This window comes from Homalodisca vitripennis, chromosome 4 (genome assembly GCF_021130785.1).
Source record: "Homalodisca vitripennis isolate AUS2020 chromosome 4, UT_GWSS_2.1, whole genome shotgun sequence".
NCBI lineage: Eukaryota > Metazoa > Arthropoda > Insecta > Hemiptera > Cicadellidae > Homalodisca > Homalodisca vitripennis.
The window spans coordinates 76,455,024-76,471,138 of NC_060210.1; the positions used below are offsets into that span (position 1 = coordinate 76,455,024).

The following is a 16,115-nucleotide window of genomic DNA, read 5'->3' on the forward strand; positions in this document are numbered from 1 at the left end:
TTACATTGCAAGAAACAACTATCAGCAGTTTGACCTATTTTTGTTTTTCTATTTAAGATTGTGTCGCCATTACAAATGAAAAGCAAACCAAAATTCTAATGTACGAACGCACAGCTCTATTAGTTTGTAGTCAACCTTCTAATTCGGATATCTGTACTTTTTATTTTAAGAATAAAAATCCAGATTTAGTTTTGGTCTTTATTTGTAATTTAAACTTCACTATTTTTTTAATGTTATGGTTAAATTTTGTTTTAGTTAAATACATTTCATATAAACAGTATATTTTACAGAAAATTTGAATTATCCCTGTATAAGCTTTGCCTGGTGATTGGTAGATAGCGGTTTTGCTAAAACGTTGTACACTCTAACCTGATATTTGATCTCCTTTTATTAGTTTCGAATTACTATTTTTAACGATTTTACTACCTAGTTGTTTCAAAAATTCCCTTCGAATCCCCCCGCTAGTATGGGGGGGAGTTCTAACGATAAGGGCACTTCTAAATTTACAATATACGTCGATGAGACGTGTGTTCTTTCTTCGTTGTAGTTATTCCATGAGAATTTTGTTTTGGTTTTAATGTAAAAATACTTGTTGAAATCAAACAGGCAACAGGCAACAGCTGTTTTGGAAGATTCGCGGTTGCTGAATGCCGACTGCTCTGCAGCAGCTGTCTGCGGCGTTCAGTGAGTGATTGCACAAAAATATTTTGGGTGTTTGATTGTTGCTGACATGTTTTAGACTATAAATACAAAACTGTAGAATATTTTGACGAGGCACGAGTTTTAAGCCTGAGTATAGTTGTTTGTAAATTTATGAACTTTTTGTTTAGCGGTAAATCAAAACTGTATTAAAGGAGCAAAATATTGAATCCGAACCATAATCATGAAGGTTTAGAGTTAGACTATGGTTTGGATGTTGTTAGTAAATTATGTTCACTTTATACTAAAACCCCTATAAAAGGTATATATTTTATCAATGCTAACATTTATTAGTAATTCGTTAATTATGTTTATTGTAGTATTATTTTTTTATAATATCTGCAGTATACACAGTGGAATAAGGAATAATTTTGTCATTATGATAGCATTATAGAATTCACTTTAGGTTATGTTAATATTTACATCTTGTACCAATTTTTTAATAATTACTATTCCTAAGAAACCAATTAGTGGGTTTTGTAATTACATGGTTTAGAATTATAAAAATTGGACAATTATTCTATACTTTATGTACACTCTTTGGGTGATAAATGAATGCCTCTCATATAGCAACTGAGCCTAGTTAAATTAGCAGCATATGCACTCATTGGTATTCGTATTTACTATTATTACACTGATTATGTTCCTTTAGATATATTTATTATTTAAGATATCATAAGATTAAAGGTTGACCTGGAAAATCACGAATTTGACGTTATCAACGTATTCTGCTCATCCTCCTGAACAAATAAAATATATAGGGGGTGCAAATGACAAATAACATGATTTTAGAGGGTATATACTTAAATAGTTAAGTTCTTAATGTTTTAATGTTCTGTTTGTGTGCTGTGTCTGGATATCTGTAAATATAATCTGCGGCTGGGACTGATAGCGTATCTGTTATCTGAGCGCTCTGGGGCAGAAGTCAGAGATAACGTGTACTGTAGGTTGGATCGATTGAGTGCGTGACAATCATGGATCAATCATCAACTAGTTCGACCAATCGTAGTGAACTGGTGTGTCGTAAATATTATCTGCGGCCTACATATCGTATACTGTAGTTTGGATCGAGTGAGTGTGTGACGATCATGGATCAACCATCCACTAGTTCAACCAATCGTAGTGAATTGGTGTGTCGGAGTGTTTTGTCGGGCATGTTAAGAGTTTATGTTTCGACCGAAACGAGATTATTTAGTTTCTGTACATTCTGTGGAACACACTAATGGTAAGTGTTCTCTATTAATGTCCATTTATATATTTATATTAGGGGTAGGCCTATTCATGATTTATTAAGTTTTTGGTAAATCTTAAGATCAGCGACTACCGCTCCGATCGCCGTAATTTTTTGCATACTAACACAGGTTAACGTAATTTCACCGAAAAAAATAGTCCCGATTATCGCTGTAGCCGTTTATTCCCCGCCCCCCAAAAAAATTTGAAAAAAATAAAATAAAAAAAAACCTGACTGATAGTGCATTTATTCGTTTTTTTGGTGTTATTAGTTCGTAGGGCAGTAGTCCAGGTACTACTTCTAGTATAAACTCGTCTTATCTTATCAGTGATAAATGCGCGCCGCTTATCTTTTGCCTGTAATGAAACCTGCGTTAGTTCTGTCTGAGTTTTGTGTGTGTAAGCAGTCATGGCGTGATCTGGGCTTGGACTTTACAAGCTAGAGTTAATTTTTTTTCTAAAAGAGCAAGAAGCGCAAAGCGCTGGCTGCGCAGCGGGCAAGCATCGCGTGATCTGAGTTTTGAATAGGCAAGCTAGGGTCTTTTTAACGTGTGACAAGAACCATTGCATGCCATGTCAATAACTTCACTAATTATTCCTTGTCCATGTGGGTTTGTTTGTTTACGTCTGGCGGTCAATCGAAGCCGTCCTATAGGACACGTGATCCGCCCAGCCAATCGGAAACTTTCCTGTTTGTCACGTGATTACTGTCAACTCATCAAAACGACCATGGTCGGCCATTGTTTTTAGTTTAATAGTCGAAAATCTTGTTATATATGTGTTTTGTATCGCCAACATTGTACTGCTGAAAAACTGGTTTTTATATATTAGCGATAATCGGGACTATTTTTGTCGGTGAAATTACGTTAACCTGTGTTAGTATGCAAACAATTACGGCTATTGGAGCGGTAGTCGCTGATCTTACGATTTACCAAGTTTTTTACACAGTACATAATTGCCTTTCCATAACAATTCAATTTATATTTCTGATCAGCCCCTCTAGAATTTGATATTTTACTGATAGGTACTATCTCGAGGGATGTTTTTTCTTTCGTTGACATCAACGCGGTGAAGGTGCTGCCCCGCGCTGGTGGCCGGAGGCACTCGTCTCAACTCGATAACAACTAATTAATTTGTAGCTCGAAATTTAAGAAAAACATTGTTCATTTGGATCAAAATTCTGCTCATTTCAGTATTATTTTTGGTACTTTGGGATTATACCGACCACACCCAGACATGAATCGTTATTTCACATTTCGTTTCTACTGATTACTAGATTAGCGTAGAACAATATTTCGTCAATATAAAACAGGAATTGTCTTATCGCAAACACCTCCCCATCCTCAGACAGAGGTCAAAGTCGAGCGTCTAGTAGATAACGTGATTGCAGAGTCTCGCCGCCCGTTCAGCTGGTGCATCGCTTTGTTGTACTTCCGTGTTTTACCTCTACATTTCTCCAAACACAAAAATTCAACAAAAACAAACATTTACCAAACTAAACTTTTTATTAAAAAAACACTCAAAACTTGTTTTTATTCTTGATCACATTCCGCCACCCAAAATGCGAGTGCCTCCGGCCATCAGCGCGGGGCAGCACCGAAGGTGCTGCCCCGCGCTGATGTCGACGAAAGAAAAACATCCCTCGAGATAGTACCTATCAGTAAAATATCAAATTCTAGAGGGGCTAATCAGAAATATAAATTGAATTGTAATGGAAAGGCAATGATGTACCGTGCAAATCACGTGATGCCGCGCGCGGCCTGCCGTAATCAGGATTCTCGAGAAAGATAAGATAACAGCGACAACAATACCGATCACAATACCTGGAAATGCTTGTAAGTTTGTAATTTTGTAATTGAAGAGTTGTTTTTTCGTTCTATCATGTTTGTTTCTATAAATTTCTATTTTTGTGTTCTTCATACTGGTGTGGTCGGTATAATCCCAAAGTACCTTATTTTTCATTTACGTTTTCAAAGATGGTGCCGCATCCGATGATATCATCACGAGGTCGAATCATGGTTACAAAAGGTCACGTGATGCCCGATGTGGATGTAGAACATGGAAATATTGCTCCGCGCTTGAACAGTTGTTCCATTTTTTATGTTTTAGAACTTCGTTATTTCTCATTTCCACCCCGTCAAACCTTATATAATAAAGTTTTCTTCACAACATAAAATTTCTTCAAAGATTACCTTGCCACATTAGATCGGAACAAACCTTGCCAAAATTTAAGAAAAAATTAACAAGTTACCTGACAGCAAAGGCACTTTACTCAATAGAGGAATTTTATGAATCAGAGGGCCCATTAGTTAGTTCATTAATTTGAAGCTTATTTTTAATAATTTAAAGTTCTCTTTAATTTGTAATATGAACTTGCAGAAATATAATGTTTATAGATTAACCATTATATATTATGTATGGCTATTTTAAATTGGAAAATATACCCAGAATTCTAATTTGTTAATGTAAAGATTAGTCAATTATATTGTATATACAATGCTGACACTATTCATGTATAAAATGTATACAAATATGAATAAAGAGATTCTTATCTTATCTTATCTTATATTGTTTTGTTCTTTAGGACAATTCCAATAAGTTAATAACACGAAACTCGTATTTTGCCGCTCCGGCCGTTAATGTGGCAATTACCGTTAATTTTAATAATCTACTTGGCCTGTACAAGTGCAAACAATTTCTCAAAATATACTATTTTGTCCCAAAAGTAATTTTCATCTAAAATTGATGACAATTAACCCTTTTGAGTGCCGCAGTGTCACTAATTTTGACGGTACGAAAAGTGCCAGCATCGTTAATTTTGACGTTTAGTATTTCGATAATATTTTAAATAGTAGTAATTTTTAAATAGTACAAGGTTATTTTTACTAAATAACCAGATAGCTATATTCAATAGGTTCCAAACTATCAATAAATACAAGTTTCATAGTGTTTCTCTACTCTTTGATCTGTGAAACATATGTTATTTGGGTACTTATCAAGAGAGTACTATTTTTGGACAAGTTTTCCTTATCGGGGACAAAATAAATTACAGTATTAAAAAGAACAGACTTTTTTTAACTTATTTTTAAATTTACCAGTTATTACAATAATCAATGAAAACAAAAACTAAAAGTACATATTATTATTTGAAAATGACTTATGATTCGTGGGTCTATGCCTACTTGAAGGATCGCTCGTTTAGGCCTATTCGCAATTTGGTGATAGGAAGTATGACTCATTGAGTATTTTTTTATTCATTATGGAAGAAGGAAAGTATTAGGAACATATAATGAAGTTTATTTTTGTCCCTGATAAGGAAAACTTGTCCAAAAATAGTGGCTACGATAATATCGAAGTACTTAAGCGATGATTTTGTCTTCCAATCATGACGTAGCGAATTAGTACCATGTTGCATAACGGTCATTCTTGTTGTTTATGTGCTGATAACCAAGCATTTGAGTTAATATAAACTAAGATAGTAACTTATACAGTGTTGTACCTTATTTCTTTATAAAAGTAATGGGGTAGAGTATGATAAGTGGACCCGGTTGTTTATACCAAAATTATACTGATGTTTAATTATTATACCTATCGATATAATCAACCAAAGGTAATTAATTTGAACAATAAATAAATCATCTGTACTAAATCTACTCACATTCTCATATTCTAAACCCAATTTGTTCTATAAGTAACTTGTTTTAAATAAATAAGATTAGTCAAATATAGAAAACAACAAACTTATACTAATCAATGATTTACTGTGTATTTCTCTGTAAATTTTTCGTTTCATTAATGGTTATGAGTTTTTTTTTATTGTTAATGACATTGCATAATTGTTTAAACTATTTGTAAAATTTTGAACCATGTGACTTTAATTTAGTATTTTGTGGTTGATATTGATTGATGGTTCTGTTATTCGATACATAAAGTACCGATGATTGTAATAAGCGATATAAAAACCTGGTCCGCTTATCGTACTCTGCCCAAGTAATTTGAATAGTGCCCAAGCGAAAACTTGAGTTTTCAGTGTAAATAGGATTAATTTGGTTTTTACAAAGTTGCTGGCACCCATACAGAAGACATATAAGCAAGTATTTGTCTCTACATTTATTTATCATATTTATTTGTGTTATCTTGATGTTTTATTTGATGTATTGTGAAAACTACACCATTGATATGTAATTTCTAAACTCTGACAAATGAAGTACAATTTACAAAATGTCAGGTACCTGGCAGCATTTTGTTTATATATAATGACATGTTTGTTTTTATTGTAGAATCATATATTATACATGGGTTTTATTTAGAATTTTATGGTCTTTATCATGGTATAGAGAAACAAATCTTAAAAATACCCTATACACTCAAATTAGGTCCAAACTTAACATTTTATAAAAAAATAAAAATTTTTTTGTAAAAACTAAAATTTTAATATAGCAAATGTTGTTTGTAAAGATATGTCTCATATTCTTCATTTCATAAAAAAGATTTATTAAAATCTGTTGGATAGTTATTTTACTACAGCTATATTCCCAAAAGCTTACAAATATGAAAAAAAACAGCTCAGCACTTTATGTATATGACTTTGGAAAATGCCAACAGCACTCAAATGATTTAACTTCAAAGAAATTGGGGTACTTTGGGATTATACCGACCACACCAGTATGAAGAACACAAAAATAGAAATTTATAGAAACAAACATGATAGAACGAAAAAACAACTCTTCAATTACAAAATTACAAACTTACAAGCATTTCCAGGTATTGTGATCGGTATTGTTGTCGCTGTTATCTTATCTTTCTCGAGAATCCTGATTACGGCAGGCCGCGCGGCATCACGTGATTTGCACGGTACATAATTGCCTTTCCATTTCAATTCAATTTATATTTCTGATTAGCCCCTCTAGAATTTGATATTTTACTGATAGGTACTATCTCGAGGGATGATTTTCTTTCGTCGACATCAGCGCGGGGCAGCACCGAAGGTGCTGCTGTCGAAGCCCGCGCTGATGGCCGGAGGCACTCGCATTTTGGGTGGCGGAATGTGATCAAGAATAAAAACAAGTTTTGAGTGTTTTTTTAATAAAGAGTTTAGTTTGGTAAATGTTTGTTTTTGTTAAATTTTTGTGTTTGGAGAAATATAGAGGTAAAACACGAAAGTACAACAAAGCGATGCACCAGCTGAACGGGCGGCGAGGCTCTGCAATCACGTTATCTACTAGACGCTCGACTTTGACCTCTGTCTGAGGATGGGGAGGGGTTTGCGATAAGACAATTCCTGTTTTATACTGACGAAATAGTCTTCTACGCTAATCTAGTAATCAGTAGAAGCAAAATGTTAAATAACGATTCATGTCTGGGTGTGGTCGGTATAATCCCAAAGTACCGAAATTGGTAATTGTAAAGTTAAAGGCCCCTCCGACAAAATACGAGTTTTTTGTTATTAACCTATTGCTATCATCTTCTTGAACTAAACAATATAGGATTTTAATGGGTGGAAATGACAAATAACAAAGTTATACAACATTAAAAGTGGAACTACTATTCTTAAACGGAGTAATATTTCATTGTTCTACGGACGTTAAGTGGTTCTGTTATGGTTGTAAGTCAACCTCCCATTGGTGGCTGCTGATATCATCTGTTGCGTCATCTTTGGAAACATAAACTAACAATAATACTGAAATAAGGGGAATTTTATCGAATTAAAATATGTTTTATTGCCCTGCGCTGATGGCAACTTTAACCATCAAAATAACTTTCAAAACTAATTAACTGCATTAGAGTTAACGCACTGTGATTGTGTAATAGATGCCATTAGTAATATCTTGTTGAAGAGATTGCAAGGGATGGTAGATGGTGCATTACTAAACTCTTCTAACCACAGAACACTCAGATAAGCTATCGGGAGTAGATTATGCTGAAAATCACAGATAACAAGAAGCACAGTACACAAATATAAGCACAAACTTACATTTACATATAAATTATTGAAAAACAAAGTTATTTGTGATTTCCACTCCCTAAAAGCATATATATTTTTGTTCAGGAGGATGAGCAGAATATGTTTATAACATTGAAATTTTGATTGGCTTGTCCAGCCGTTGATCCTACTTATACCAAAAAATTAAATGTTTGAAATGAAATAATGCCTGCAGTATAATAAGCAGCCACCTCCACAATCAACTCTTGTGAACTTAATTATTGATTAGTAGTTCCTAAACTATTGAATAAAAACCATTATAATTATAATTAATTACTGCCAGCTCTTTTATTGTATCGTATAACAATAGTATTCACAATTAATTGAAATGAAGTAAAATAATTAGTATAGTATTTGAGTTTTGGCTGCATGTACAATGGCGATGAACATGCGTTATTTGATATATTTTTATCATTCAAGATAGTAAGAAGTAACTAAATTTTACACTGCTTTGATTGTTATATTTAATAAATACACATACCCCAGATAGCTTTTGTTCACCCATTAATTAACATAAAAATGTTTTATGTTAGATATAAAAGCAGCTAAACTATACTTAATTTGAAATACCGGTACATATAATTTAATTTGAACATTTCACTTTTGATAATTATAGATATCTATGATTTGACTGTGGTGGTGACCACTTATAATACTACAGCAGAAATAACCTTAACTCTCCAAGCATTCAGAAATCAGGAGACTTTGTTCCTGAACTTGAGCACAGAATTGGCGTCAAATAGTTAACAAACATAAACATGGTAGACAGTACAATAAAATGGTAGAATCAATATTATTTCTTGTTAGAGGTCAATGGGGGATGTTCTCCAGTTCAGGAACTCTTCTAATATGTAAAATGGTCTATCCAGTAATCATGTGATGAGTCGTCTTCTCATGCTGTGTGCACCTTCTCCTTTGGCTGCAGCGGGCAGCAGGTTGAGGAACTTGGGCCACAGGTAGGAAGGCTTCTCTTCAAAGATGGTCAAATGTTGTGTCGATAGTGTAAAGTTTGAAGTTTGAGGCCTGTCGAGTGTTGTATTTGTGTCTGTCAATACCTCTCTGTAGCTGTAAAGTGCTAGCGTAAGTGGCCACCTCTGAGATGTACAGGCAAACCACTTTTAGAACCTTCAGTTCTTTAAATTTCTGTTGACAGCTGTCTCTGTTGTTGAGCTCTGCAAGCAGTCTAATAGCTATTTTCTGGTGTTCCAGGACACGCTGCAAGTTTGTTGCCAGTGAGTTGCCCCAAACTTCCGAGTCCGTACCGCAGGTGTGATTCAAAGATTGCGTGATATCCAATTTTTGCTACTCTGGTACTACTTATGGATTTTATCCTCTTGATGACTTAGAGGTTGATACTTAATTTACGGCATAGGTTATCAATATGAGGGAACCATGTCAGTTGTTCATCAATAGTTATTCCCAAATACTTGGCCTCTTCGGATGCTTCTATGTCAGGAAGTCGTCCTATTTGGTTTCTTTTCCTGCCAAACACCAGTTGTTAGGTTTTGTCTTCATTTACAACCAGGCTATTACTATGGCAGTATTGTATAGCCATATTTAATGCTACTGATGAATGGGCTTCGAGCATTCAGGGAGCTTTTCACTGAGAAGGGCGACAGTATCGTCTGCATACATCAGTGTTTCATTATATTCCGCCAGATATTCTGGGAGGTCATTTGTTAAAAAGATAAAAAGTGCGGGACCCAGCACAGAGCCTTGTGGGACACCTCTTATCACTGGTAGTGGTTTTGATCTCACTAATTTTGTTACTCTTTTCTCTGTGTGTTTTAGCTCAACTATTTGGGTTCTACCTGTTAAAAAAAATTCACTTTATCATTCCTTGATGTTACATCATTTTTTGGTAATTTGGAAGGTTTTAGTTTTAATTATTCAACTAACACGTTCACTAATACAATATATATATATATATATATATATATATATATATATATATATATATATATATGTATATATATATATTATATATATATATATGTATATATATATATATATATATATATAAAAATTAAATTTGTATAAGTAGCAATAGCCTAATTTAATTTCACTAATCATTGAATCGAAAAAAGTACTTGCTCCGCATATATAGTTGTAAACTGGTTAATCCATTGGGGAACTTGCCCGAGCGTTACTCGTTGCCAGCAAGGAGGACTGAATAATCTAGCCCGAGCTCGACTCGTGCTATTTCTAGATGCTAACGAACATGTAATTGTTTGTTTTTCCACTAGATCGTAGTTATGTGCCCTCCTAAATCCATATGAACATTTGATGCATTTAAGTTTATTATGTCGGTACACTTTAACCAAAACTTACAGATTGTTTTATTATTGTTTACATTTTGCCATGTGCTCAATTTTCGTGACTTCAACGTTCTGCTTATGTTCTGCGCATCATGTTCTCAAGGTTTTATGTTTCACTGGTTGTGAAGGTTTTATGTTTAACTGGTTTTAATTTTTAAATGAAATTTTTGGTTTATAGTTCATCTGCTAAATCATGGAACAAGACAATTTGCTTACTTCAGAAGTAGATATACTTTGTCTACTGATTCTATTAGGCTTACGAGTGAAACAATTGATTTGAGAGTTGGCTGTAGTAGTACTATTATTGATAAGCTTAGGCCTATTATCCCAAACCCTAAAATAAAAAATAAAATAAATAAAAAAAACACAGGCAAGTTTTGTGATGCTGACTAGCCCTGGGTTGATCAGGTAAACGACCCCCAAAACAGTAGTTTGCACTGGAATGCCAGGGATAAATGCATGTAGGGAAGACTAGGACAAAATCCAACTGAATTAGATATTTTTATGGAATTTTTAGGTGATTGATTTTTGGAATTGGTTATGCACAGAGACTAATGATTACGCCAAGAAACAAATTACTGATATGCTTACAAGGAAAAAATTGAAATCTGACAACAAATGGCTGAAGGTGAATATAGACAAAATGAAAGCCTATATTGCACTGTATATAAATATGGGCCAAATAAAAAGCCTAATCTCAAACAGTACTAAACACAGATCAATAATGGAGACCTCATTTTTTTCAACTATGTTATGTCATATAATCGATTTGTATCCATATCTTGTTTCCTTCATTTCTAAGATGAAGAAACAGAAGATCTTGGCAATGACAAACTAAAAAAATTTGACCCGTGATAAGGTATCTAGAAACTAAATTTTGACATATGCTTGAACCAAAACAAGACCTTGCTCTTGATTAAACCCTTGTAAAGCTATGTGCTAGGCAAGTGAGGTTGTGGTCTTAGACCTAATAGAAACCTTTATTTGGTAAAGGATAGACATTGTACCTAGATAACTGGTATCACCTCTTCTTTATTCCAAACTTTTAGATAAACACACCTATGCTGTGGGGACTGTCGAACTAAATAGGAAATGTATGCCAGTTGCCTTCAAAGAAGCCAAAGTGAGAAAAGGAGATACCATAAAACGGTCTGGAAGAGGAGTTTTAGCCATAAAATGGAGTGACCGCAGAGAAGTGTATATGCTAACTCCACCATCCATGTGGTATATCCACCACAAAGATATTGACATGGAAGTATATAAAACAAAAAGTAGAAGTGAAACAGAGGAAGATATAAAGAAACCAATGTGTGTAATAGAGTATAATAAGGGCATAGTTGGGGTAGACAGACCAAGTTTTGTCTTCATTCCCAATTATGAGGTGCAAAATAAAAACCCATAAGAAGATATTTTTGTACCTCATTGACGTAACTATTTTCAGCTCTTTTTGCATTTTTAAATACACAAAAAATGTCCAAAAATGCACTTTACAGACTTGAGGCTAAATTTAGTGAAACATATCCTGAAAAATGTTATACTCCCTCCTCACAGTACTCCTGGCCTCGTTTCTCTCGCTGCATCACCTTACACCTTCAAGCTAAACAATGGGCACATTTTCCCATGCTCATACCTCCAATCCCATGCAAACAGCATCCAACAAGAACCTGCAAAGTATGTTCATCCAGAAAGAAGAGGTCTGAAACCAGATGGCTATGTGAAGTGCCAGGTCCCACTCCATTTAAAAAATTGTTTCAAAGACTCACACAAAAGTGAATTATTAAGAGTAAATCGTAGTGATTGTATGTTTATTTTAATTATTATTTTAACGCTTTTAGTGCCAAGCATATTGGGCAGGTCGCGTCACATAACGCCAGAGTTACTGGTGTGGGTTGTCTCGTTGGGCACGGCGTAGCCGCTGGGTATGTTGCAGTAGTGCCAAGACAATTTTACGAATTATGACACACATAGATATAAATCATTCTCATGTCGCAAAATTTTATGATAAACTATTGATTTTGACCTCATTTTTTCGTTATTAATAGGAGAACAATGTCATGTAATGGAATTTATGAAATGTAGCCCGTTGGGGGCACAATTGTTAAGGTAAATAAATCTTTAGGTACCCCTTGGTTTACATGGAGAAACATTAAAAAAAAAGTATTGAAATAATTTTTGTTGCAAAATTGTGAAATCTACATATTTTTCTCGTTATACTTAGACATTTGATATAAAAAAACAATTACGGTTTATCACCTACTATTAAAAAATTCAATGGCATATAAAAAAAGTCTGGAAAGAAACTGTTGTAGTGAATGTGTTAATAGTGTTGACATACTATAAATTAATTTTGGATTTGAGGTCAGGGAGCATTGCATACAATTTACAGACTTATCAAAATATATTCTTGAAAGCTCCTTCCACTCATCATGAACTTCGGAGAATTTAATACACAGAGCGGGATGAAATATTTCTTAGTAGCAGAGTTATTCTTCCTTATGATTAACTCCTTAAATTAATCTGAAAAAAAAAACTAGATTTGCCATATATTTTCTCATAATTGAGTTCCTCTTATCTTTTTATGATGTAGTGATAAATATTTTGAAAGGAGTATTTACATCATTATCAGACCAGAACTACAAAATTGGTTGTAATCCGCTTAGCATGAAGTTCCTTAAGGTTGCACTTGTAATCTTTGGGCCAATCTTAGGTTCTGCATAGTGGTAGGTAATTATTATCTCTTGCTACATGCACACATTGGATTAAGTTAATTGATTTTAGTTCCAGGTCCATTTACGTTTTGGTATGGAAACTGAATATCGGCTCTGTGATTGGAACAATTTAGTTTTTGGCTTTTCAACAATTTGAGTAAACTGGGACGTAAAACAATAAATTATGAGCACTTTCTCTAATATTGCTCTAATAAGTTAAAAAAAAGTCACAGCCATTGGCGCTTCTTAAAGGTCGTTCTCAAACAAAAAATATTATTTTTAACAATTTAAACTCTATAGGTGAGATGTTGATATGTAACAATGACTAGTGGAAATCGAGTGAATACCACTGTGTAAGGTAAAAGAGTAACAAGTGAGTAACATATTGAATATGAGTACTATATAAATGTCCGAATATGAAATTATTAACAATTTGTTAAATCTTTATTTCACTGATTTCATAACTTTGTCATTTTATGGTTCTGTTCTAATATCACATTCATTCTGTTATAGGTTATGTTTCATTACATGAAAGATTGAAAGAGAAGTTTGTTCTAAGTAAGTCAAATTGCAATGCCAAATAATGTGGACGAAAGAGACTTTTATTGCACATTATGTTTTGATGTCTTTTTCTATCCAGTTACATTGCCCTGTAAACATCGTTTCTGCAAAGATTGCTTTGACAATCATGTCAAATGTAATAGTTTTACTTGCCCGCTCTGTAGAGCAAGATTGTCCAACTGGATACGGAAACTTAATCAGACTAATGCAAACATAGTGGATAGCAAGTTTTGGGAAACTGTTCAGAAGATATACCCAAAAGAAGTTGAGAAGAGGAGAAATGGTGATGTAGATGGAGAGTTATCATCAGCGTTAATAAATGCTGGTAAGTGTGGACGTTTGTAATAAAATGCTGTATTTTTAAATGTATTGTTAGTTGTGATGTGCATAAGTGATCATTTCTAGATGAGAATGTGATTTTATTGTTATAACATTTTTCATTAGCAAGTACTGTAGGCAAGTCACAAGACGATCCCTGGTCCAGTACATGGTGTAGCTGTGTATTGTAGTGGTATCATCTTATTTTGCAGGCACTTAAATCAGTAATTACGTCTGCAACATTAGTGCACATGATTATAGTTAGAGTCTCTAGAGAGGTAATTAGCACTGTAAATTTGCCAGTATGCAAAGAACACCAGGGGTCGTCTTGTGACTCGCATACAGTGCCGGCATATTACACAAGTGGTTATACCAGATTATGAAGGTAATCGTGGTCAAAAGTATGTGTGGCCATATCACGTATGGGGTATTTTAGTCAGCGTCACCAGAGCTGCAAGGCGTTCGCCAACATTTATAGGCTATAGACGAACTAAACTACATTTACATAAAATATTTTAAACCATATGAGATCGTGTATACTTATTTTTCAGTAACGCTTGTCCCAACCATTTTGTTTCTATTTATAATACACAGTTTCTATGATATGAAAAGCTCAAAATTTAAAAAAATCAAGATGTTGCAGATTCCATTTTGGAAATTATTTGTAAAAGAGGATGATAAAAAGCAGCTTGGCTTGATTCTTGTTGACTTGTGAAAGAAAAGGCGATAAAAATAAAAAATCAATCAGGACTTATTGTTCACATACCAACTACAAATTTTAAATTATGATTAACACGTTTGATAACAGTTCTAGGTAATGATTGTTTAACACTATTGATTTAAAAAGTTAAATGGTTGAAGTACAGAATGCTAAAATTAAAAAGTAAAATGCTGGTATTTGTTGTTTTGCATGTAATTGTTTTCATTTAAATGACAGTTCATTTTAGTTGCACACTTTTACAACAGGGTGGTATATTTATTTTGTCATAAAGTTATTAAAGTGTCAGTGTCCATAAATAATCGTGAATATGATTGGTTGGAGAGTTATTTTATAGTATGTTTGATTTAATATTGGATGATTCAGAAGAAACGAACAAAAAGAGAATGTGAAACTCGTGTAGAAAATTGTGATAAGGTTTAGTTGTTACCTGCAATATTTTTAATTTTTTGGTCACAATTGAACAACTTATAGAGTACATGCTAAAAGTGAGGTTGTTACAGTAAGTTATCATTTTCTGGAATTTTTTTTTTCAAAAATATGACTGTTCAAAAAACTATTTGAAAGAAAACTAGAGAAATGTATTTATCATAGTATGCCAATCATAGTAATTGGTGATGATACATCTTATATGAATCATCAAGAGTAGCGTGTGTGTTTCGATACACATGAAAGAACACGCATGTCCTGTCCAGATATTGGTGTCCTTAGAGCTATTGAAGTCTGCTGATATGGATAGCATACTTTGAAGAGAAATTGTGTGTGTTTTAACGGGGCTTCTGCAATTTTCAGTGAATTTAAGAGAATGCGGATTAGATGTAAAGAAGTCAATCTATCTGTAATATACATGAGTTGTCGACAAGAATCTCTATAAATTTAACATGATCTCAATAGAAAGAAAGAATGCTAAATTTGCTCAATGTGCTAAATTTTAAAAAATTGTTTAAAGTTTTAATATTAAATTATATGTGTTTGACTATTTATTAAACATTAATTACATTTAATATTCTCTATGTTCTTAAGCTTAACAATATAATGTAAATATTAAAATTACTTACTTTTTATTCAAGATGCGCATCAGAAATATTCCCCATCATTCAAACAAAAAACTAATAACGAAAAAATACAAAACTGATATTAACAAGTTAAGTGCGCAGGTGAGGTATTCTACCCAGGGATGCGTTTCACCAGTGGTGTAGGGGAGGAGTTCCTCCCATCCCACCTATATTATTTAGTGAGCTCAGTGAACAGCAAGCACTGTTGTCTGTATATCAAATTTGTATCGTTCCTCGGGACTTATTCTTAAATTGAGGCAGTGTTTATACATATTTATAGTAATTATGTTACGTAACAGTGAATTTGTATGACAATGTAGCATAGTATACATGTGTTTTAGCACTAAACATGTTAATACATAGAAGAGCCCTCATGTACAAAACAACAAAATATCTTGTGAACTTTATATATGCAATGAAAAATTATGCATGTTGGTTATTTACTGTTTCAATACGATTTTATATATTCTGAACAAATTTGTGAAAGGTCATAAATTAGAAAATTGTAGTCAGACAGGATTTAAC

At 33.5% G+C, this 16,115-nt stretch overlaps 1 protein-coding gene across 8 annotated transcripts in view; it reads left to right on the forward strand.

The window, feature by feature from the left end:
• The first annotated feature begins 665 nt into the window (after window positions 1–665).
• Window positions 666–16,115, forward strand: part of LOC124359552 (E3 ubiquitin-protein ligase RNF168) — a 62,365-nt gene continuing 46,915 nt past the window's right edge. For 4 of the 8 annotated variants that reach the window (XM_046812387.1, XM_046812393.1, XM_046812394.1 and 1 more), the window contains exons 1-2: window positions 691–961; window positions 13,452–13,824. In XM_046812387.1, coding sequence (XP_046668343.1) covers window positions 13,512–13,824 — 313 coding nt within the window. In that variant the 5' untranslated portion in view covers window positions 691–961; window positions 13,452–13,511. The other 4 variants (XM_046812388.1, XM_046812389.1, XM_046812392.1 and 1 more) reach the window with 4 other exon arrangements.